This window comes from Trichomycterus rosablanca, chromosome 12 (genome assembly GCF_030014385.1).
Source record: "Trichomycterus rosablanca isolate fTriRos1 chromosome 12, fTriRos1.hap1, whole genome shotgun sequence".
Lineage (NCBI taxonomy): Eukaryota > Metazoa > Chordata > Actinopteri > Siluriformes > Trichomycteridae > Trichomycterus > Trichomycterus rosablanca.
Window position 1 is genome coordinate 6,770,071 of NC_085999.1, and position 25,461 is coordinate 6,795,531.

The 25,461-nt window shown below is 39.9% G+C and overlaps 1 protein-coding gene across 2 annotated transcripts in view; it reads right to left on the reverse strand.

The window, feature by feature from the left end:
- Positions 1-25,461, reverse strand: part of tanc1b (tetratricopeptide repeat, ankyrin repeat and coiled-coil containing 1b) — a 150,435-nt gene that overhangs the window by 37,362 nt on the left and 87,612 nt on the right. Inside the window, exons 5-10 of one of the 2 annotated variants that reach the window (XM_063006489.1) lie at positions 23,204-23,325; positions 19,156-19,339; positions 14,215-14,520; positions 3,697-3,816; positions 1,720-2,001; positions 1,119-1,270 (exon numbers count right to left, since the gene is read on the reverse strand). In XM_063006489.1, the coding sequence (XP_062862559.1) occupies positions 1,119-1,270; positions 1,720-2,001; positions 3,697-3,816; positions 14,215-14,520; positions 19,156-19,339; positions 23,204-23,325 (1,166 nt within the window). Of the gene's footprint in view, positions 1-1,118; positions 1,271-1,719; positions 2,002-3,696; positions 3,817-7,803; positions 8,417-14,214; positions 14,521-19,155; positions 19,340-23,203; positions 23,326-25,461 lie in introns of those variants that run through there. The other variant, XM_063006490.1, reaches the window with a different exon arrangement.

Genomic DNA, 25,461 nt, shown 5'->3' on the forward strand with positions numbered 1-25,461 from the left:
ACTCCTAAAACATCACGACCTGTAACAAACATCTACCTCTGTTCAGGAGAAGAAATACCTGTTTAAATAATTTTAGCAATCAATAACAGCCATAACACCTCTGCTGCTGTGCTGTGTGATCCCACTCCACTCTAAAGCCTCAGTGGAAAAGACAAGAGATATGAATCATAGGAGGATTCAGCATCAACGCGAAGCAAATGCAACAAAGCTAGTATTGGATGCTATTGTAAAGATCCCCCACCACCATAGTTAAATCAGTTACACAAATATACAGTTTAAATGTGTAGAAACCCAGTTAAAAGAAATAGAAATATGAGCAATAGTGGTACATTTGGAGTTTAGTGGTCAAACGTTTACAAAGAGTTCAATGATTACTGCCCTTTTTTTTGACTGAATGCTTGGAACGTCAATCAGACGTCAACGTCAATCAGATGGGTTAGATTTCGCTCTCCACACAAAATGGTTTGCCGGGTCACTGGTTGTCCTTACCTGGACCACTTTTGGTAGGTACCAACCACACCATTTTTAAGATGCTCTTACCCACTAATCTAGCCATGACAATTTGGTCCTGGCCTAAAGTTATTCAGATTATTACACTTACTCAGTCGTTGTCCACATGTTAACATGTGCTGTACTGGCTGCACATGCCAAGTCATGTTAATACACATCAGAGAAACATCAGACATATTTAAGCAGGTGTACAGGATCTCTGGAGGTGTCCTGAGGAATCTGGCACCAGTACATAAGCAGCAGATCTTTTAAGTCCTGTGATTTGAAAGGTGGGGCCCTCATGGATCGAATTTGTTTGTCCAGCACATCCCACAGATGCTTAATCAGATTGAGATCTGGTGAATTTGGACAGTCATCTTTTTTGGTCACCCCCTCTTAGACAAAGCTAATCATGTTTGTATGTAGACGCCTGACCGGCTGATAGCACCACTGGGGATTTGAACCCTGGATCCCAGCAGTAGTGGGCTGGTGTGAGAGCTAGTGTATTTTTACCCCTGTACCACATCTATATTATTATTATTTTGCCCAGTAGCTTATAGTGTAGCTAACTACATTTCTATTAGGACAATCTCACTGTAGCTTTCTGTTAATTAACTTGTAGTCTTTACCTTGGCAGCCAGGCGTTTAACAGCTTCCTCTTTGTGTCGACAGAGCTCAGGTGTGCTGGGGCAGCTGTTAGACTGCAGGGTGTTGGTGTTGCTGGAGGGAGGAGTAGCATGTGGAGGCTGACTCATGGGTAACTCTGAACTCTGGTTTCCAGCTGCAAGTCAATACAATCCATGTTAAAACACATGTACACTGTAAACAAGCAAATAAACAATTAACACATTAAAGATATCCAAGGTATACAAGATCTCTGATCTCAGAAGTTGTCCCGTGGAACCTGCACCAAGACATAAGCAGCAGATCTTTAAGTCCAGTAAGTTGCAAGGTGGGACATTTATGGATCAGACTTGTTTGCCCAGATTGCCAGTTCAAGCCACTGCTAAGTTTGGCCACTGAGCAAGGCCCCTAACCCTCAATTGCTTGAACTGTATTCTGTCATAATCGTAAGTCGCTTCGGATAAAACATCTCCTAAATGCTATAAAAGTTTATAACAAACAAATAAAGGGGATATTACATCAAATTATTGTCTCTGATAATCACATCTATTCTAATAAGATCCAACATTCAGTAAACCTCAATTTAATAGTAGGACCTGTACTTACCTTTTGGAGATGCATGAGGGCTATTGGAGGCGATTTGTCTCATGCGGCCTCCGTGGCAGCTCAGTGCCACCAGGCGAGAGATGATGGCCGTTTTGCCGAAGCCCACATTGCCCACCACGGTGGCTCCACGGCTCTCGCCCGACTGACTGTTAATTAGCACATCCTCCAGCTGCTGAAACAGCCAATCTCGCCCTACAAACACTGAGTCCGTTGTGATGCTCGGAACCTCGAACAGAAGCGGCTTTAGCATGATATCCACGGGCTTATATGGAGCAAAGCGTGCTGAGGGAGGAACACGGGAACACACAGACACAAGTATATAGGTCAGGCTATGAAAGAGAAGGAAGTCTAAAGAGTAGTTACAGTTCTCTCTTAACAAAAATGATCCAAAATGATCTGAGAATACACTGACAAAAACAAAGCACTTCATAATTATAATAATAAATAATAATAATATCAATAATAATAATAATAAAAACTTAATAAAAGTACCAGTTAGCTCAAACTAAAAACAAAATTGCACTTTAGTCATGCAAACACTTTTTCCTGGATTTGGCTTTTTTTCAATAAATTAAATAACACTGAAGTTGTGGGTTGCAAAGAGGCCCTAGACATCAGATATTTATTTATTAGGATTTTAACGTCATGTACAATCATGACAGGACAGTTAGTTACTGGTTACACAGGATTCATCAGTTTAAGTTTAATGTCAAACACAGTCATGGACACTTTTGTATCGCCAATATTAACCTGACCGCATGTCTCTGGACTTTGGGAGGACACCGTAGCTCCCGGAGGTAACCCACACAGACACGGGGAGAACATGCATACTGCACACAGAAAGGACCTTCTTGCTGTGAGGCAACAGTGCTACCCACCATGCCACCCAGACATCAGATTTGACTAAAGTAGGTTATTTGCCTTCTGTAAGAAAAAACACAAAATGCCATTTTTCATGAATTTTTCATTTTTTGATTTTTTTTTTTAGTCTTTCTCTCCTTTTTTCTAATCATTTCCAATAATTGTTATTTCACTAACAGGTCATATATAATTATTGTATTGTAATTTATTTCTGCTGCATTGATCTTATCCTACAATGGCTGCATGTGTTTAATGTGATGGTATTCCATGCTGGTACTATTTGGCAAACATAGCAATCACTGCCAACCAGTAGATGACTCACAAGCCATTAGATAAGCTTTGAAAAGACAGATCAATCAAAAATCTGAGCCAAGAGGTTTTAGTCTAAAATCTAGATCTAAAAAAAACATTAGACCTTTTTAACTGCTGTTAAGGGTTTAGTTTTCCGGTGCTGCGCAGTATATTATTTTCCACTCTCAAAACTGGACATTTATTCATTTTCTCTTCACTGTGCCACTTCAGAATAAGTATTTTCTCTCCTTACACTGTCAGAGTCAAACACTGGGTGAAAGCCAAGATTTTTTTAAACTACACATTTGAAACTACTGAAACTCTATCCAGGCTTGTTAATGGTTAATATGGAGGGGGTGCAAAGGTTTATTTGTAAAGTTTACTATTAGAACATTTACAAGGTCTGGAAAAAGCAAAAAACAAACACAGTCGGTTACAAAACTGTAGTGTACAGTGTTACAAAGCGCTCTGCTCTACATACAGCAATGTATATCAGCAAATCTAAACTTCACTACTTCACTACCACTACCACTAGCTTTAAATACACATGAGCAACAGCATGAAAACACTGATTTAAATCAAAGAGAATAATGAAATGTTAAACAACTAATGTCAGCTTAAAAATTACCAAACCTGATTTCCATCTAATACTTTAATGAATCTAATAATTCTAATAATTTATGGATTATAAGCCAGAGGAAAAGTGTTTCCCTTCTACCATTTCTGCAAACTGTACATTAATAACGTACATTCAGTAAACTGACAAGTAATACGGCCTACAGGGGATTTTTGTGTACAATGCAGTCAGAGGGGTCGTGGGTGTACCTTTGTCGTGGAGTGGCCTTCCTCCGGTGTTGTGCCACGGCATTCGTATGGAGGTGCGCAGTGGTGTGTTACGCTGTTCATCAAGATAGCTCAGGTCCTCCAGTTTTGTGGAACTGGTAGCTAAAAGACAATAAGAGTGAGGGTGTTCAATAAAGTTTGAGATTACCTAATATAATGTCCAAAGTTGTTACACAAAGCAAGGCGACTTCATATATTGTCACTACGTCATGTCATGTCATGTCACTACGCCTTTGTGATTGTTGGCTGAACAGATGGGTCAGCTTTCTCCAATGCCCTCTGTCTAGTGTTGCCTATAGCAGACTAGCCCCTAATAATGAAATCCATGTCATGATGGTGTTAATCCAGCTTATTCTTATTCTTGGTCCTCCTCATCTTCTGAGTCCACAAGTCCTGTCATAACACTGCATTTAATGTTGTGTAATGTTGAGTTGTTGGGTAACATAAACGTAAGATTTTAAGTCTGTTTAAAAAAAGCTTTACCACCAACCCTCTTTTCTTAGACCAAGCACCAGTAGTGGTAGTGTGGTTAGCGTTTGTGAAGCTATTTTAAGCACATCACAAAACGAAGACATTTAAGAGCTACAGGAAACACATTTTCCTGTAAAGACAACTTCAGTTAGGATCAGCTCAAACTGCAAAGCAATGATCCTTGATGTGAACATTTCCTAATATTTGAATGGGTTTTGAGAAAACAAAAGCCATCGTCACCATTTTAAAATGGGTTTTTGAGGGACCAGCTTGGCTGGATCAAGTACTAGCAGAAGGTATCAGCACACGGGCTGAAGGAAGATACTGAGAATGTGTAACAGTTTAAAGAAAAGTAAAAAACGACTTTGCGAATGCTAAAAATCAAGATTAAAAACATGCTATATTATTCAGAACATTTGTGTGCATATTTGCAAATCAGTTCTTTAAATCAGTTTAAACCCCAAATTTAGACATCAGTTCCCTTTGAAACAGTTCCCTCGTACATTTTAGAAAAGAGAAGAAACATAAAGCAGATAGACCGCTTATTAGCATGCTGTACCTGCACCTAACCGAACATGTGATCAGAGATTTCAGTGAAAGCCCTGTTCTGGCAAAGTAGTAACAATGCATATAAAAATACCAAGATGTGCGAGCAAACAGACTTTTTATCAGAAGAAGAAGAACAATGTGGAGCCTTCAGGAGTTTAACTGCCCATAACCAACTACTGTGGCCCAGGGGCTCCATAACCAACTATTGAGACCCAAGAGAGCTATTAAACAACTTTCCTCAACCAACATACCATGCACAAGTTACAAGACTAGTACTTTGACTCCCTGAAGGCTGAAATGTGCACTTGCAGACCATCAGAGCAGCACCACTTTCTCAGCAGTACAGCCTTCAGTAACAGTATGGTGCGGTCGTAACCGTCTACTCGACAGAGATGGCCGAATTAAACAATCACTGCACCACTTCACATAATGAGGATAATTGTACCACAGTGTGTGTCCGGCAACCAAACAGACAGAAAATGTGGCTGAGAGCTGGACATTGTAATGAAATACAGACTGGTGATATATTAAAGGAAAAAGCATGAATGGGTGAGGACATTTTGCTTAAATGCTTTTAGTCAAATATACAGTATGATACAGTGGCTAGCATTTTACCAAGCTCTGAAGCATGAATAAAAATGCCAAGCAGATCTAGCTGACCTTGATCTTCACTTCCTAACTGTGTAGTGTGTTATGCTTTTTATGGTATGATTGACATCCACGCAAATGTACAGGGCCGAATTCTGGGATTAAGTGAGGAGGTCCACTGGCTCTTATGCTCTGTGTTCTGATGGACGTTGATGTCATGGTTTGGATCTACTTTTCCACCTGGAGTGAAGGGTCTAAAACTCAATACATGTTAATCAACTGATCAACTAACTAATACAATGAAAAATACCCATCCTGAAGAAGTGGTCTCTTTCAGAAGCAGAAGAAGGAACCCTGTCCACATGGCACAACGGGTCACTGAATAGTCTGTAGCAATGTGTTTGACAGAACTCTTTACCACGATCATCAAAAGCAATTCAGGTACTGGTTTTCTCCAGTACAGTTCCTGAAACTTGTGAAATCTATGTAAAATCCACTGGAACTCACATTTCCCATGACAAAAAAATAATAATTTTATAATAAATAAAAATAACACTTAAAAACTGCTCAGATGCACTGACATGTTGTGACACTGTGTCTGTAGAGTCACCTTGTCTTAAAAGTGAGTAGAAATAAAGTATTTCCCTGTAGTAAGGGTTCAAACATTAGCCAGTTATGTCTATGTTGTAGATACCCGACCAACCGATAGCTCAGCTGAGATTCAAACCCTGGATCCACATAACTCAGCAGTAGTGGGCTAGCGTACTTTAACCCTGCACCAGCCGAAATGAAATCTTACAAGGGTAGAAAAAAGGCCACTTTTAAGTTTGAAAGCCAATCACCCTTAATGACAGCAAAGCTAAATCAATGCCAGTTTGGGTTGGTTTAGTGTCCCAAATCGCACACTACTGAACAAATTAGTACGCATAATCAGTGCATTAAGAGTGGCATAATTACACACTATGTGGCAAGAAAACAGTGCAGTTTGGAACATAGCCAGAATATTACTTTTAAACAATGTGGTAAAAAGTAGTAAAATCAACATTTTATTCTATTATTATTTAATCTGCTGATGATATTGCACATTTACTTTGACTTCTGTGGTAGCTCAGTGGTTAAGGTATTGGACCAGTAATCTGAAGGTTGCCGGTTCAAGCCCCACCACCGCCAAATTGCCACTGTTGGGCCCCTGAGCAAGGCCCTTAACCCTCAATTGCTCAAGGATCGTGTTCAGTCATAATTGTACGTCACTTTGGATAAAAGCGTCTGCTAAATGCCAAAAATGTAAATGTAAAACTTCTGTTTCATTGCAGTCATTACAAACTCAAGATGTTTCATGTTTTGTCTGCTCAACTTCATTTCATTTCTTTATATACCTTCATTCCTGCATTTCAGGCCTGCAACACATTCCAAAATAAGTTGGAACAAGGGCAATTTAGGGTTAGTAATGTGGTCTGAATAACGTGATTTCAAACAGGTGATTGTAATCATGATTTGGTACAAAAGCAGAATCAATAAAAGGCTGAGTTTCTGATAAGCAAAGATGGCCAGAGGATTTCCAGTTTGTCAGCAAATGTGTGAGAAAATGATTGAAATGTTTAAAAATATGTTCCTCAAAGAAAGACTGGAAGGGATTTGCATATTTCTCCCTCTACAGTGCATAATATCAATTAAGGATTTAAGGAACCTGGAGGAATTTCAGTGCATAAAGGGCAAGAGTGCAAGCTTAAGCTGAACACCCATGATCCTTAGACAGAACTGCATTAAAAACCGGCATTCATCAGTAGCTGATATAAACACATGGGTGAGGGGTAACTTTAGCAAACCTTCAACCTGTCAAGCACTACAGTAGAGAGTAACATTAACAAATGCCACAGAAACACATTGAAAAAATAGAAATTAATGCACTTTTAGGCAGTTTATAGATTAAATTTACTTAATTGGTATCTACAAAGATAAGGTTTTGCATACCCATTCTATCTTATCAAAATACTAGATTGTTCAAACACTAAAATGCATTTGAATATCTGGACACCAAAAACTCTACCCATCTCTAACCGGAAAGCATTTCACTAATAAAAATGCAGAAGAGGGGGAGGTTCAAAATGACATGGCAACCCACTAACCATGCAAAAGCATGTGTATGGATATGCATACATGTCCAGTAAAAACAATGCTGTTCTAAGTTGGAATGACCTCTATGAAGAGGTCATGCAGAAATACCTAACTAATGAGAGCTGTAGATTGGATAGAGATAGTGAGCATGAAAGACACGTTAGGGAAAAGAAACAGTAGAAAAAGAAAAAGAGAAGAAGAATGAGTTCCACTCCTTCAGTAAGACAGCGGTACGTATATGTTTTCATTCAGAAAAGATCACAATAAAAAGCCAATAAAACAATCTCAGCTGTTAAACTCCATCATTAAATCTCTTCACGTCTGTTGATTTACAGCCTGAGCGCACTAGCGAGATGCAGTACTTACGAAGTGGAGCGGTGCAGGTACTGAGAGAAGCTGATCATACACGCCGGCATCGAGGACAGAGCCCGTTCTCTAACATGAATACAGAGGAAATGTGGAGAGCATCTTCCCCAGACAGCATTCTCACCAGGGCAGATGAGCCAGCCCTTTACCTGACTGCACAAAATCCTCCATATCCATTCTCTCTCTCACACACATTCACTCAATCGCTCATCCGCTCGCTCCACACATTCAACTGGTGACTCAGGGTGAAGCAACAGAGCGCGTAAAAAGGGGTAAAAAAGGAGTAGCCGATGCTTAAGATGCTGAAAAATAACGCCGTGGCTCACAGACAGGGTGGAGAATAAGCAGAAATGTGGATGAAGCCCTTCGTCAAGCACGCAACTGACTGCGCTCAGAGCTGAGTAGCCGAAGAGGAATTAATCAATGATCCTCCCGGAGGGGGAAAAAAGAACGGGTGGAGGAAGGGAGTCACAAAAGCAGAGGGACAGTAAAATGAAATGAAATGAAATGAAAGAGGAATCAGGGGAGAGTAGGAGGGAAAGAAGAGGAAAAGAATGCAAGAGAGCGAATGAATGAAGGAAAAGGAAAACTCGAACAGAATGAGATGATTCTCTGTGATGAGGCACGAAAGCAGTAGGGGGAGGAATGAGAGAGAGAGAGAGAAAGTGAACGAGAGAGAAATGCCAATGACCTGCAAGCCCATGCCCAAACCTTTCAAAGTGGTGAGACACCACTCACTCACTCACTGTACTCTCTCTCTCTTTCTCTCTCTCTCTCTCTCTCTCTCTCTCTCTCTCTCTCCCTGTGTTAAACACACACATATACAAAGGTTGGTCTGTCTCCCACATTGTCCACAGTGCACAGCACGACACAGCACAAATAAAACCAATCTCATACAAACCCCCCAGTCAGCTCCACCACCCACACCAAATCGAACCACACCAAACAGCCTGGCAGTAAGAGTTCAAGAGTTCAACTACCAGCAGCCTTATTAAAACAGTTAGTTCAATTAAGTAATTAACAAACAATGAGTTAAAACATTTCGGGTTGGCGCAACTGTAAAACACGCTAGCACACCAGAGCTGACATCTCGAACTTGTCGCATCGAATCTCAGCTTTGCTACCGGCAGGCTGGGCGCATACATGAACGATGATGAGGGCAGTGATAGCTCAGTGGTTAAGGTACTGGACTAGTAATCAGAAGGTTGCCGGTTCAAGCCTTGTTGGGCCCCTGAGCAAGGCCCGTAACCCTGAATTGCTCAAAACTGTCATAATTGTAAGTCACTTTGGATAAAGGCGTCTGCTAAATGCCAAAAATGTAAATGATTGGCTTGTTGTTTAAGGAGAGTACCGGAGGAGATTCCTCAGAACTGATGCTATTACGACCTCTGCTGGCTGCACAGAGACGAGAATAATGGGATCAGGGTGTGTCTCTCAAAAAAGCCATTTCTACACATTTATAATACACTGCTATGACTTTTCAGAGTACATCCTGTCCACTTCATGTCTGTCTGTGTTGTGTTGGCCTTTCCTTCCTAAACTCAACCATATCGTTTCAGGCTAAAAAGCAACATGATTGGTATTCTAGCAGAACTGTGCAGAGAACAGTAATGCAGAAACGTCCTGCTGTGAGATAACACCCTTGAAGATTTATTTCAGCCATTTAAAAACGATGGTATACCGGGATTTAAAATGCAATCAAAATCTAACAAATGAATTTGTCACAAATAAGCAGCAGAACTCCTTAGACACAGCAGGGGTGTTTGTGTGTGTGTGTGTGTGTGTGTGTGTGTGTGTGTGTGTGTGTGTGTGTGTGTGTGTGTGTGGTCTCTCAGGATTAACTTTGTAAATTTGGAGGTGTATAAGGATATGTATTTTATGCACGACCAACGTTATTTAAAATCATGGAGACATGTTGGTCCAGGGTTGGATATTAAAGTGTGTATGTAATTGTAGTTTGACTTGTTTTAAGAAAATGAATATGTTTAGTTTGTAATTTCAGTATTAAGTATTTGGCAAAGGATCTACAAAACCATTCTCACTCACTCATTCACTCACTCTCTTAACTGCTTACCCAATCAGGGTCATAGGGGGGTGCTGGAGCCTATCCCACCTTTTCAATGGGTGCAAGGCACACAGTAACACCCTGGACGGGGCAACAATCTATCACAAGGCAGACACACACACACCAATACACACACACACCCATTCACCTATAGGGCAATTCAGTGTCTCCAATTAACCTGACTGCATGTTTTTGGACTGTGGGAGGAAACCGGAGCTCCAGGAGGAAACCCACACAGACACAGGGAGAACATGCAAACTCCGCAGAGAAAGGACCCGGACCGCCCCGCCTGGGGATCGAACCCAGGACCTTCTTGCTGTGAGGCGACAGTGCTACCCACCGTTCTTTGGATTAGAACTGCACCACACTGTAATTTATGTGCATTAGGTAAGAGTGAGTTAATTTAATACTATTTAGCTCCTAATTATAAGGCATCAGCTAGTGAAATTAATTTACATTAACTAAACACTTGAAAATACATGAATTATGGAATGCCTTTACTTGTAATATATAAAAATATGTGTGTACAGTACAGTGTATGAAGAGATTTTCCCCATATATTCCAGCTTGTTTGGAAGCTGCGGTCAGAGACCAGGGTCAGTCATTGTAAAGCATTACTGGAGCCAATAAGGTTAAGGGCCTGCAGTGCCTGCATAGCAGACCTGGGATTCAAACCCACACTTTCCGTTTAATAGCCCAAAGCTCTACCCACTAGGCTACCACTGCCCCTATGCTGATTTGTCCGGTATCAGTTGATATGTTAATCATTAACAACCCTAATTAAAACCCAACAATATTGTACATACTGTCAAACATGTTTGTAGTAGTCATATGCTCTGCTGCTAGTAGAACTGGTGCACTGCACCAATAGTCTGCCATCTAAAAAAGCTAAAATTTTATCTTGGAAAAAAAATAATCTGTAATGACTAGCAGTTCCCTCATGCACAAATGGTTTTGATGGCAATGGTGCCAGACTGTATGTAGAGAGCAAAAGCAAGTGTTAAACCTCACACTCTGAGGACTCTACACACACTACAAGGCCATGTGTGCTGCCAGTTACTCAACAATCAGCTTCACTGTACTAAGTGAGTAAGACACAGATAGGAGATTCTACAGTAATTCTGTAGTGCTGATTCATAAAGAGTAATTATGTAAGCATTTCGCAAAGTGAAAACAGGACGGACATCTGCCCTTTAAAACACTCTGGACTAAGAAAGATACATACTGCATGCCCAAAGAAGTATGGGCACCCTTTAAGATGATGAACATATCTATATTGGTTAAGCTCTAAGATCTTAGATCTACTATAGACAAGAACTGGAAATAAAATGGAACATGGTGAAGTGACTTTTAACATAGTTTTATTATTGGATCACCTTTTAGAGCAATTCATTTGTACAATTTTGGAACTGCTAAATCCATCCTGGTCAACTGTAAGCGCTGTTCTTTTGAGTTGGAACCATTTAAGAACAACAACAGTGCTCAGGTGGTGCAGTCTATTATACTGTGTTACTTCTGAGTGTTCGAGCTCTAGAGTTCAAATCTCAGCAGTTTTACAGACCAGAACAGGCGTCCAACAGACACAACAGACAAAAAAAATGTCAGACTGGGTTTCGGCTTATTGCTTCTGCAAAGCGCTGCAGAGCGATCTCTGTGGCTGATTGAGGTGGTGGGGGATTCACACAGGGCACAGCATGAATCTCCGTACTCACTCACTGGTTGGTGGAAAATAAATCCAGCATGACAGTGTAAATTGTTCTAAACTGCACAAGAACATGAATTCAGACCATGGAAAAGTAGCTGCATACAAGCCTATGATCGCCATGCACAAGGCTGGAGTGATGTAAAGCACAGAACCACTGAACTCTGGAGAACTGGTTCGCCATGAACTTCATCATCTGGCAGTCGGAAAGATGATTCAGTGGTTGGTCGATGCCAGGAGAATACTACTGGCAAAAATGAAGGGTGCCATAACAACGGGCAGACACATTTTATTACCAGTCTACACATTATTCAGGCCTATACATCAAGAGAATATTATTCAGTAACATACTGGAGGCTGGCGAGGTTATAACAAAGTAGTGCAGGGGTATGAAACCACTAACTATTAGTTTAAAGAGGCAGAAACAAATTGTGTTCAAGTCCTTTGATTTGTGTAAATCTCAAGGACCAATTAAATGTAATTACTTCTAAGCATGAATTGTATCAAGACCCTTGTATTGTAAATATTAACATGCTTATGGTTACTCCCCTGAAAGAGCACTCCATATAGTGAATAATCAAACATTTGACTAACGTTTTTATGTCCTACTTAAGGGTCCAGAAGCCAAATGTAAAATAAGAGGTGCAACCCTACTGTATAAACATCACGTCATCCAGCCAAGACCTGAGATGGAGATAGATCGCTGGGTGATAGGCTACCTCTCAGAGGACTTCAGAACAGGAGATGAAGAGTTAGGTTGTGTGAATGAATTCATGTCAGTGAGAAGATAGCGCATGTATATATGAAAAGGTGTGTGTGTGTGTGTGTGTGTGTGTGTGTGTGGCTGAGCATCTTGGCGATGATGAGTCTGCATTTCTGAGGCAGAGAAACGGGGTTATAAATCCCGAGTACAGATTTATATTCTGTTTATCAAAGCTAAACAGTCTATAAGGTGACTGTTACCATACTGGTCATAATTTAAAGCACAACAACACAAACATGCTGATTCAGGTCATTCCAAAAAAAAAATCACTAACAGGCACAGGATAACAGGATATTCAGACAACATAGTCAATAATACCATACGTCATCAATATTAATTGTCCCTTTGTCTTACTGGGTTTCCTTTAACTGCTTGGTTAAGAACATCAGCACCAAAACAACTCCACAGAAAAAATCACCCAGTGCAACAATAATGTCAATCAGATTACCACAGACCTGACAGAACATCCTGTACAAAACTCCTACATTCTGTCGTTCACCAATCAGGTCAGAAATTGCAGCTGAAATTGAAGGTTATGTTGGAGAAGAGGGAAATAAAACATAAAAAATAACTTTCAAACTTTGCTTTGTACACATGGAACACAATTCCCCAAAAATGCTGCATTATGCTGCAAATACACCGATCAGCCATAACTTTAAATCCACCTCCTTGTTTCTACACTCACTGTCCATTTTATCAGCTTCACTTACAATATAATTACTGACTGTTGTCCATTTGTTACTTTACATACTTTTTTAGCCTGCTTTCACCCTGTTCTTCAATGGTCAGGACCCCCACAGGACCAGAGTAGGTATTATTTAGGTGGTGGATCATTCTCAGCACTGCAGTGGCATTGACATGGTGGTGGTGTGTTAGTGTGTGTTGTGCTGTTATGAGTGGATAAGACACCTCACTGTCACTGCTGGACTGAGAATAGTCCACCAACCAAAAATATATCCAGCCAACAGCGCCATGTGGGCAGCGTCGTGTGACCATGGATGGTCTAGAAGATGACCAACTCAAACAGCAGCAATAGATGAGCAATCGTCTCTGACTTTACATTTACAAGGTGGACCAACTAGGTAGGAGTGTCTAATGGAGTGGACAGTGAGTGGACACAGTATTTAAAAACTCCAGCAGCGCTGCTGTGTCTGATCCACTCATACCAGCACAACACACACTAACACACCACCACCATGTCAGTGTCACTGCAGTGCTGAGATGATCCACCACCTAAATAATAGCTGCTCTGTGGTGGTCCTGTGGGGGTCCTGACCATTGAAGAACAGCATGAAAGGGGGCTAACAAAACACGCAGAGAAACAGATGGACTACAGTCAGTAATTGTAGAACTACAAAGTGCTTCTATATGGTAAGTGGAGCTGATAAAATGGACAGTGAATGTAGAAACAAGGAGCACTGTGAAAATGGTCACTTGTTTAAAAAACAATACTGACAGCACAGTTAATGTTGTAATATTGCTTTTAATATCCTATCAGTGTATTTTCCATCCTTAATCTGTGCCTGTGAGAATAAAGACAGGTTTTGTGTCCATGTGATTTATCCTGTGTAGAGCGTCTCTGATAAAACCCACCAAGCCTTATCAGAAAGAATAGCTAAGTCAGCTCAATATGAATGAAGAGGTAAATTCCTGACCAAAATGCATCACTCCACAAGTATTTAACTCCCTCTTACAGCTACAAATTAAACTGAATTCTGCAGTCTCACTTGTACTTCCACTCTCAAAAGCTTTTTAAAAAAAACACATACTGCAGCAGTAATGCTATTAAAGCACAATAAACATGTCTAACAACCTTAAAAACACCAGCTCCAACTAAACAACAGAAACTTAGCAATACAAAGCTGTAAGGATGTGCTGTACCTGCAACTGAGTTGGGTCTGGGCATCATGAGGCAGGAGGCGCTTGGTGTTGGGTAGTAAACAGGTCCCTCAGCATTGACCCTTGACGTAACTGTTGCTGTCTTTCCTGAGGCTGTGATTTTGATGGAACCACAGCTCTCTGTGTTGGATGTAGATGCCTCCTCCTCAACCACAGGAGAGCACGTGTCTGAGCGCAAGGTGGATGAAGCCAGCGAATGATGCCCGGCAACCCTCATACTGCCCTCTTTACTCCACTCCAGACTGGACCCACTGCGCTCATCGTTCTCTGAAGAGCTGGTTATCGTGGCTGCAGAGAAAATAACGCCAGTCAGAAATGCAGGCTTGTAATTCTACAGAATAGGAGAAACAGTAAGTAAAACGCTTGTTGTCTAATGCCAAGTTCACACTACATGACTGTTTTCAAGTCGGTGTGGTTTTCACACTACACGACTGATTGGCGTGATTGGGAATGGGGGCTTTGTAATTCTGGACACAACCATTTTCATTAATATTGACATGTGCCATCATATTAATCAGGTGATCATTTAAAATTACTCGCATTAATTTGCACTGACAGCAAAATGCCCTAATTTAGCCTTTATCAAACACAGTCAGCTAGAAGCATTCTTGGAAGAAGACGAGAAGGATGTTTCTAGTTTAGACATAAAATAAATCCCATAATCCTGTTCTGTATTTTATCATCTGGCTATAACACGGTGTAAAAAGGCTTTAAACCAGCTTAACTACGGTGATAACTACAGGGAGCGAGCGTTCTCTGGCTTATATTCTGCTTATCGCTCTGTCTTACCAGTCAGCTTTTTACATCAGAATCAATGTATTTTGTAATATAAACACTTTTAAAATTTGATGCCTGCAACACACTTCACAAAACTGGACAGAAGCAAGTTTACCCCTGTGTTCCATCACCTTTATGGTTTTAATTATATTTCTTCTAACTATGTTTTACAAAATGTCCCAACATTTTCGGAAACAAGGTTTGTAAACTCCTGCAGGGAGTGAACAGGTCTTAATCGTAACAACAAACACTCAGATTTTTTTTTGTATGTTTCCATTTCCCTCTTTTCCTCCCAATTTAGTCATACCCAAATCCCCAATTTTAACTTTCTTCACCACTGCAGACCCCATTCTGACAGAGGTGAGCCGCAGACCATCATGCACTCCTGTGGACGTGTGGGATTGTCAGTCGCTACTTTTTACCCACCAGAGACGAGTTCTATAGTTTCTATATGTGAATCAATCTCTCAGGAGCAGCCAGCAGAGGCCGCAAGTGCAACAGCAATGATGGACAGTTTTAAAGCTCAAGATCAGTGGTGGCGGCCTAGGACAAGTATGTAATTCTACTGATCACCTTCTGGGCGTGTTTGTAATTTTAACTTAGTTCAACAGGTAATACATTCACTGCAGGAAAGAGAACAATAAGATCACAAGGTACAAGTGATTTATCTTCCTGGGAAAAGATATTTACTTGACTGCAGTATACGTCTTTAAAATCCCATCAATGGTCCCCACCCATGTATGCAGGTCACCCATGTTTTGGCAGTGACACACCACTATGCTTCTGCACCTTTTTGCTGATAAGTCTGGATGGTTCTTTATGTATTTGGCTTAGAGAGATCGAATATTTTACCACACCTCTGATTTTCAGTCTTTTGATTATCAGAACTGAGATTAGCTTGAGCTTTTATCAACCTTTTATAGCCAATTATGATCCCCTCACCTGTTACAATTCATGAACATATTGTGGAATGTTTATTTTGCCTCTGTACCAACTTTTTTGTTGTTGGTGTGTTGTAGGCCAAAATGTTTAATTCATTTATATTTTGAAGCTGTTCACCCAAAACAAAAAGTCATTTCTACAATGTACAATTCTAGTTTTTATTACATTTTACAAAATGTCTCGACTTTTCCGGAAATTGGGTTTGTACATACAACACAAGGAATTAATGAGCCTATATGGTAAAAACAGAGTTCAGAGAACAGACCCACAATTATAAAATAATGTTTACTTGACAGGAAAACAAATGATTTACAAAAATATTGTAGCTTTTTTTTTTTTACAAAAAACTTTTGTCTAAAATGTACGAATTGAATAATGAGAAACAACAGGCACATTCATTCCAAAGCTTGAACTGTGACGTCATGGCAATAAGAGCTTGTGCAAACATATAGTTTTAAATTTAATGCTGTTAAAATTAGCAAAATGAACATATAGCATTGAATATTCCAACATCCTGCATGACTCTGTAATAAAACAAGATTAAGTCATTATTACCCTTTTCTCTGCCCCGAATGCTATATCTTTTTTACAGTTTATGTCTTTCCCATTTTTGCCAAGTATAATTAATGCTTTTATGATGATTCACTGGCACAACTGTAACTATTGTGTCATTATTGCTAATGCGGTAAGCAGTAAACCACTAATGCGGCAATTCAGTTTAATCAGTCGTGCTGGTTATGACTGAAAACATTATTACACATTTGTCATTCGCCAGATATGAGAAACAGAACTGTTAATGCTAGTTTGGTTTCGTAAGTGCCGTAATGTAGGTCAGGGCTGGTTCATTTTTGGGGTTGTCGGCAAGCATTATTGTTTGAATGTGGGAAGCTACAGGAAACCAGTAAAAAAAAGTGCAGCAGTGGATTTATGTGGCAGCAAGAGTCAGAGAGGCTTTCATTGAGAGAAATGGTCAAATCCTGTTGTAAAGAAACAACCGGTGTGATCGTGTCAGGTTAGCAACATGAGCGGGAAAGAAAAGCTTTTTATCCAGGACAACAGCAAGGTTATCAGATCATTTGGTTATCAGACAGAATCAGATAGTTTGATCTGAAAATCAATAATGGAAATAACTAGATCTTGGCATGTAGGCTTATCTTTAGGAATATATAACAGCACAGTCTTAGTGGGGTTAAGTTTCAGAAGATAACCTGATATCCATCCTGAGAGTAGAGTGTCTGTAGAGAAGGACAAAATGAGTGTTGACAACATTGGAATGGTAAGAGTAACCATGGGAAGATCTAACTTTGCCAAGCCAGTGGGTGCATATGGAAAAACAGGGACAAGCACTGAACCCTGTGGGAAGATGATGCAGATCCACTCACACCTGTTAATGGTTTCATTCCCTTCCAGGTATGAAACCATCTACTGCCATGCTGAACCAGTTATTTTAATGTTGGAGAGGATAGGCAGTACACAATGCTGGGATTTACTGTGTTGAAGGCTGCAGACAGGTTCAGGAGGATCAGAACTGATAACAGTTTAGCTACTCTGGTAATATGAAGCTTTTCAATAACAGCCCCGAGGGCCATTTCTGTGGAGTGTGCTGCCCTGAAGCCAGACTGATACTTTATGTTTGTATATATTTTAGAGTAACAGCAGTAAGAGCAATATAATCAAACAAGTAACATTAATTAACAATAGTTTTGTGGAAGCAGAAACAGGGATTCAAATATCACCTTAGCGTTAAGATATATAAAGATTTCAACCTATATTAAGAGACTCGAATGATACTCTAGCCATCTGTACTTAGAAGTCAAAAAAGCATTATTACAGCTGCTCTTTCAGTAGGAGCCACACAGAGAGCATCCCAAACTGCATACTAACATTTTTAGTAGTTCCATTTAATACGTAGTACATGATTTGAGATGCAGCTTTTTGTCCTCTTGCTGCAATCTGAATTACTTGGACATAGTTTGAAAAAAACACACACCCACACGAGTTACACTGAACTGTCAGGACAAAAACCAACCTTGAAGTCCAAGGAACTGTCTGTGAATCCCCACAATCAAATTGTGGCAGGGTATAGATCAGGGCAAAAACATATAAAATATTATCTAATACTTTGAGTGTTTACACTCAAATGCCCACAGCAGCCTAAATAATAATAATGGTATAAGCATATACATTTTGACCCTTCTTAGAGTTGGCTTTCTATCCAAAATGAACATCTAGGCAAGAAGACCCTATAGGAGATATAGGTATAGGAGGTGAGAAAGAACCCAAAAGTCACTCTAAAAAGACAACTATATAAATCAGGTCTTTATATTAGAGTGACAAGACCACAGTTTATCTTTAAACATAATGACCTGAAGCATACAGCAAACACAACACTAGAGTGACTGCAGTGTCTCTAAATGCCCTTAAGTTGCCGAGCCTAAAACCTTATGGAACATCTGTAGAGTTTGTTTGTTTATTAGGATATTAACGTCATGTTTTACACTTTGGTTACATTAATGACAGGAACTGTAGTTACTCCATACACAAGGTTTAACAGTTTACACAAGGTTATATCGAACACAGTCATGGACAATTTTGTATCTCCAATTCACCTCACTTGCATGTTTTTGGACTGTGGGAGGAAACCGGAGCTCCCGGAGGAAACCCATGCAGACACGGGGAGAACATGCAAACTCCACACCGAAGAACATCTGTAGAGAGACCTGAAGATTCAGGCAGTTCACAGATACATGCCATGCAGCCTGAAAAAGGAACTGTCATGGAGAACAGAATAAACAGCTTAATTTCTCAATACTTTATAAGATCATTTTCATTCATGTGTTTTGCTCTGTCAGTTAGATCCCCAGTATCTGGGTAGGTAACACAATGACCTTAGAGAAAAATGCACATCATCAGAGCAATACTGTAACACTATAACCCAGTCAAAGATCAGCGGTGTGTGCTGTGATTTGTGGGAATATTAGCGTGAGCTCGTATGTGTAATATAAGTTGTGATTGTAGCTGGGAACTACCAGAGGGGATACAGTGGCTGGCTGAGGAATGTGTGTGTGTGTGTGTGTGTGTGTGTGTGTGTGTGTGTGTGTGTGTGTGTGTGTGTAACATCACTGTTGAATGTGCTAGTGATTACCCTGCAGGGGGCTGCCGTAGTTGGTAGAAAAGCTGTGTGTGTAAGTGTGTGTGTGGTACCTATAATGCCACTATCCTTGCTCTCTAGCGTGGAGCTGGGGCTGATGATTGTGCCGCTGGGGCTGTGCTGGTTGGCACTGGGCCGACTGGAACTGTTCAGAGTGGAGCACGGGCTGTCCGTACACGCAGACGCTGTACTGCTGGTCAAAGTGGAACAAGGACTCACCCCCTGGTTCACTAAGCACTAAACACACACACAAATGCATCAAGTCATAAAACATACACACATACCAAACACTTTATTAGGGACACATCTGGTATTTACATTAATAATTTTATAAGCTACACCTACAATACAGGTGAACTTTAGGCATTTGTTGCAGTTCGCCCCCAATACCCCAATTGTCAATTGAAAAGGACCCCTATAGGACCTTCACTGAACAGATCATGTTTGGGTGGTGTATAATTCTCAGCACTGCAACGACATAACATGGTAATGACATGGTGGTGTGTGTTGTAGCAGGTGCAGCAATGTTGTTGGGATTTTTAAATACTGCTTACAGTTACTGGCCTCTTTATTAGGAATACATAAAGCTATTTTCTTTTATCATGCACAGTGAGAGTTAATTTTTTACTCCTGATCACAGGACACTTTGGTTGAATCACCATTGTTCCCCCAGTGTTGACATTTAGCTGTTTAAAGAAATCCCAACAACACTGCCACACCTGCTACACTCATACATGTACAGCCCCACATTAACATGTTATTATCACGAGTGTCACCGCAGTGCTGGGGTCCCTTCCAATCCAGTGAAACACAGGGTGGTGGCAAAGTGCACAGAGCAACAGATGAGCTGCAGTCAGTGCTTGTTTACTCGAAAACTTCATCTGCATTACAAGTGTTGCTTATAAAATACCCAATAAGCCCAGCATCTTTATAGGTGTAAATAAATGTGATGATGTATGCCTGCTGTGCACTCAATATTCAGAACAGGCACTGGGCCTCCTGCAACCTTGACATTGATGGATTGTTTTACTGAAAATGAATAAATAAATCAATTATTAAAAAACTGTTTGGATAAAGCATGAGCGTGTCTAATTAAACACTTCTGTAGGTTTGTAGCTTTGCCACATAACTAGTTACCGTTACTGATACTGTTATTATTATTATTATTATTTTTTTTAACAACTGCCTGTCTGAGACTCTTTAATATAAACACAAGATGGGAAACAAACTGTTACAGGTTTTTCTTTTTATAGCAACACAGTGAAATTCCCAACAGTGGTGTAGTGTACAAGCTACAAGAGTTCCACAACTACACAAGTTGAATAATAATTCACCGACTGAACAAACAGCTGACCTTTATGTGAGAAAGTCTAAAGTAAAAACTGTTCCACACTTTTCTCAGTACAGTACAGAACTGTGGAAAATACTGCTTGTGGTAAAATAAATAGATATATAATATATGGTATTTAAATATTGGTTTGACACATTTTGACAGTTTTTATTACACTATGACACTATTTTTTCCCATAATCCTGAAATATGAAGAGAGAGAAGAGAGTGTAATGAGTCACATTACTTCTGAATTACAGAATAAATGTTCTACAGCAAACAAATATCAAAGCCTTCACCTAAAACACATAAAACTCTTGCCCATCAACAGTTCCTCTCATGAGGTGAGTGCAGCAAGTTCATTTCAAGTTCACCAAACAAATCCAGCACAGCTTAGGCAAATAAATCAGCTTCTCATTAGTCACGCAGAGACGGGTGTTTGGAGGAAGATCACTGACCACATTATTCATCTACACCAGAAAACACCAAACACTCGCTGCTTTAACTTATGCCCATACTGGAGCTCAGAAAGCAAAGCCCATTCTACTTTACTGCCAATTATTTAACATCATTTACACACCTTAAACTCTTCTGAGCAGAAACATGTGTCTGGTTCAAATAATGTGATGTCTGATGTCTGCTTGGTTAATAACTTTATATTGCACAACACATGTTACAACTGGTTCCTAACAGGACAAGAAAAAGAAATGCACTGCAGTTACTATGAGTGTATGTAGTAACTAAAAGGTTATATGATAAAAGTAATAGCAAACTTGTGGACAAGCTACATGCTTCTCTATGGCACTGTTTATAAAGTCAGACTGGCACAGACAGAACACTGAATTTTGTAACAGGCTGCCCACATAGTCAGATTTTTTCCCTCTTGATCTTATATCTGTAAATAACAGTGGTATGCCTGGTTACAAAGGTGACAAATAAAGATGACCCCCTTTTTATTGCTGGTGATCCTGTCTCTTTACTTTTTTAGGTCCAAATATGTCTCTTCTATGTAACATAGTTCTTGGCATTTATTGAGTCTGCACTGTGTATATTGTGTTGCACCCTGGTCGTGGAGGTACATTGTTTCGTTTCACTATGTACTTGTATACAACTGAAATGACAATAAAGCCTCTTGAACTTGAACTTAGAGTACAGTCCCTCCACAAATATAAAGAAGAAAAAGAAAACTGGCTGTAAAAACATCCTTTATTGATTATGCTTTTCTTTTTTTTCTTTTTTAAATACTAACAAAAACTACCTCCTATAAGAAAGACAATGATTAAAAAATAAAACCTAATGAAAAAAATATTTTTCTCAATTGTTGTGCTCTGCTTGTTGCTAAAGTTTTAAAGTACCTGACGATGTTCTGTTTGGAAGACAACATATTATTTAAATTGAACACATGTATAGCTAGGAGGATGGATGAAGTGTCCAGAGAATCTCCGAGGATAACAGCTGGGGATCTGTAGACATTAGTCAGGTCTTGGTGTCAGAACGTCTCCCTAACTACAATCAGTTCCACTTACATAACCAGAAGTTGTTTGGGACGGTTGCCAGAGGAAATCCCGTAGTGTCAAACCTAACTCAAGCACCTCAGTTCACCAGATGTTAAAGGAACCTTCAGTGAAACAGTGTTTTATGGTCTGCTGAGACCGAAGTAGAGCTTTTTGTGTTAAATACTATGATGCATAACGGTGAGTCTATGATGTTTTTCTTCTAAAGGTCCTGGACAACCTGTTTGAATACATGTTATGATGGCCTCTATCAAGCACTAGCAGATATTAAATTAAGACTTGACTCCTGGAAGCTTAAACTGTGCTGTGTATGGATCTAACAGCAGGACAATTATCCAAAGCATACCTCAAAATCAATACAACAAAATCATTACAAAAAGAATTAAGGTTGTGACATGGTCATCCCTGTCCTCTGACCTGAAGCACATAGAAAACCTATGAGCTGAAGAGGAGAGTCTGCAAGCTGAGCTGCTGACCCTAAAGAATCATGAAAGATTGTGTGTGGAGAAATGGTCTTGAATTCTCTGCCATGTGTTTTTCAGTCTAATTAAGCATTTACAGGAAAAGACTCAGCTGTAGTCTTAGCAAAGGAAAGCTAAGATTATACAGATTCAGAAAACAGAAGATACTCCAGATAAATAAGATGTAGCCTATTCTCTTTTATGTACTTTTAAGGGTAGTTTTTTGTTTGAGTATTATTATTATTAATATTAAATATTACACTGTATACAACAGTCTACACACCTCTGTTAAAATGCCAGGTCTCTGTGAAATAATAAATCAGACCATAATAAATAATTTCAGATTTATTGCCACCTTTAAAGTGACTGATAATCTGAAAAATAAAAATAAAATAATGTACACATTATAAGTGTACACACCCTCTTATAATGAACCAATCACATTAATCTCGTAGTTAGTCAGCGACAACTGCTATTAATTAAAGTGACTCTAATTAACCCCATATAACATTTTTATTTCCCCCAAAAAGGTTTCAGTTTGTTTTTAACTGAATTGTACAGGTTATATGTCAGGTCTGAAATGAGACATCTTGGATTTTGGTCTCATTTGTTTTTTTTACACAGCAAAAAACTGGCATTGACAGATCTATCTGTATGTCCATCTAAAACAAACAGACATACAGAATCACTGCTATATTACCTTTTTTCCCTTTTATCCATTATACCCCCCAACCTGTTTCATTCTCACTGTTATTCTCAAGCATCAGGTGCAAAATGAAAATGAAGAAATGAAATACCTGTTTTTCAGTCCTGTCATCCATAGGTAAGCGTGTGGATCCTGGGATGCCTTCACCCAGCAAGAAACCCAAGCGTGTCATCAACTCCTGAGTGGCAGGGGAGGAGCCAAGGCTTCCTGGCTCTAAGAAAGAGAGGAAGGAGAAAGAGGGGGAAAAAAGAAGAAAACATAATATGATTTTAATATGTATGACATTTTTACTTTTTGTCCAATTGTAAAAGAATTGAATTTCAATGCAGGTTTAAAATGACATAAATAAGAGGGTAACAGCACCAGAGCTCCAGTCTCTCAGTTTCCTTCCTTGTGTACCCCTTGATGTCACATCAAACATTAAAACTCTCTCTCTCACACACACACACACACACAGTGACACACACACCTCATTGAGAATGCATAAATGGTGATATAGTCTCTGGTGTGAGCGCACTGTTTGCCTGCTACCTGTTTGCAGCTGTAGCTGTTTTTTTTGGGAGGGGGGGGGGGGAATATTACTGGATGGAGAATCTTCAGTTCAGTTTCTCTTTATTCACTTTAACCCCAAGTACTCAGCCGTTAGTATCTACTGCTACTGAATCATTAAGTATTTCAGAATTCCAACACGCACTGTCACCTCACAGCAAGAAGGTCCTGGGTTTGATCCCCAGGCAGGGCGGTCCGGGTCCTTTCTGTGCGGAGTTTGCATGTTCTCCCCGTGTCTGCGTGGGTTTCCTCTGGGAGCTCTGGTTTCCACCAACAGTGCAAAAACATGCAGTCAGGTTAATTGGAGACACTGAATTGCCCTATAGATGAATGGGTGTGTGTATGTGTGTCTGCCCTGCGATGGACTGGAGCCCCGTCCAGGGTGTTACTGTGTGCCTTGCGCCCATTGAAAAGCTGGGATAGGCTCCAGCACCGCGCGACCCTAATTGGATAAGCGGTTAAGAAAGTAAGTGAGAATTCTAACACTTTTAAAGTAGCATTTATTGATAATAAGACTCCTACCACATTCTGAAGAAAGGCTGAAGTGAACATGTCTCTGAGATCAGATTGTGATGTACAGAATTCTGGTTAATAAGAGAAAATAAATAACAGAAGACTGACTACTGATATGTATCACCAAGAGTAATGTCAATTCATATCTAAACTAATAAATATTAAAAACCCCATTAGAGGCAGCCAGTGATGAATGTAAGCAAGTGTACCCTGTCAGCTTGTTATAATCGCACAGTACAACATATGGTGACATTTCCTCATGAACAACTGAGAGTTTCAGAACACTTTAAATGTGACATTACAAATTTTCTAATGCACATGTTTAATTTGTACTGTGGTGAGACTTCATAATGTAAAAAATGCTGTAAAACACCATATGGTCCATTTCATGTTAAACTCTGGGACATCACCAGGTCAACTTTACCTCTTATGTTCCGGCTTTTTCCATCAGGCACAAACAACCAGGAGCTAATTCATTTTTGTTCACCCATGAACCATTCTGATAATTTCCCTTGTAAGCTCTAATTTCAATATTATTTTATTTATTTATTTATTAGGACTTTTAACATTATGTTTCACACACATTGGTCATGACAGAACAGGTAATTACTGGTTACAGTCACAACACGGTCATGGACAATTTTGTTTCTCCAATTCACCTGACTTGCACGTCTTTGGACTGTGGGAGGAAACCGGAGCTCCTGGAGGAAACCCACGCAGGTACGGGAAGAACATGCAAACTCCACACAGAAAGGACCCAGACCGACAAGCCGAATTTGCAAATAAATGACACTTGTGCACCTTTATACAAATTAAAAATCAATTTGAATTTATCTACATTTGAAAAGAACTTTGTTGGTTGCTCTGCACGTGTGCCTGGCCTCCCCTCATCACTATAATATTTGACCCACTATAGGCCTTCTGTTGGTCCATTCCAGACACCACAGCCTTTAAGTCCTCTGGCATTGAATCGTCTTGGCTGCCCAACAACCTGTCAGCAATTTGTGTCTTGCCCCTCCTCCAAACACTCTCTCTGGATACACACCACACCTGCCTATAAACATTCCTTTATGTTTGGAAGATACTTCAACGTAGTCATTTAGCCATATTGACTGGGCTCTTATCAAAGTCACTTAGGTCGTTATGATCCACGTCCTTATCTTTTTATTAAACCCTTAGACTTGTGTATAGTAGACGTGATGCACGACAGCAGGAGGGAGTTTAATGTGTGTAAAAGAGCTCGGAGAAGCCATAGAAAAATCTCATTATTCTCTTCGCTGCTCATGA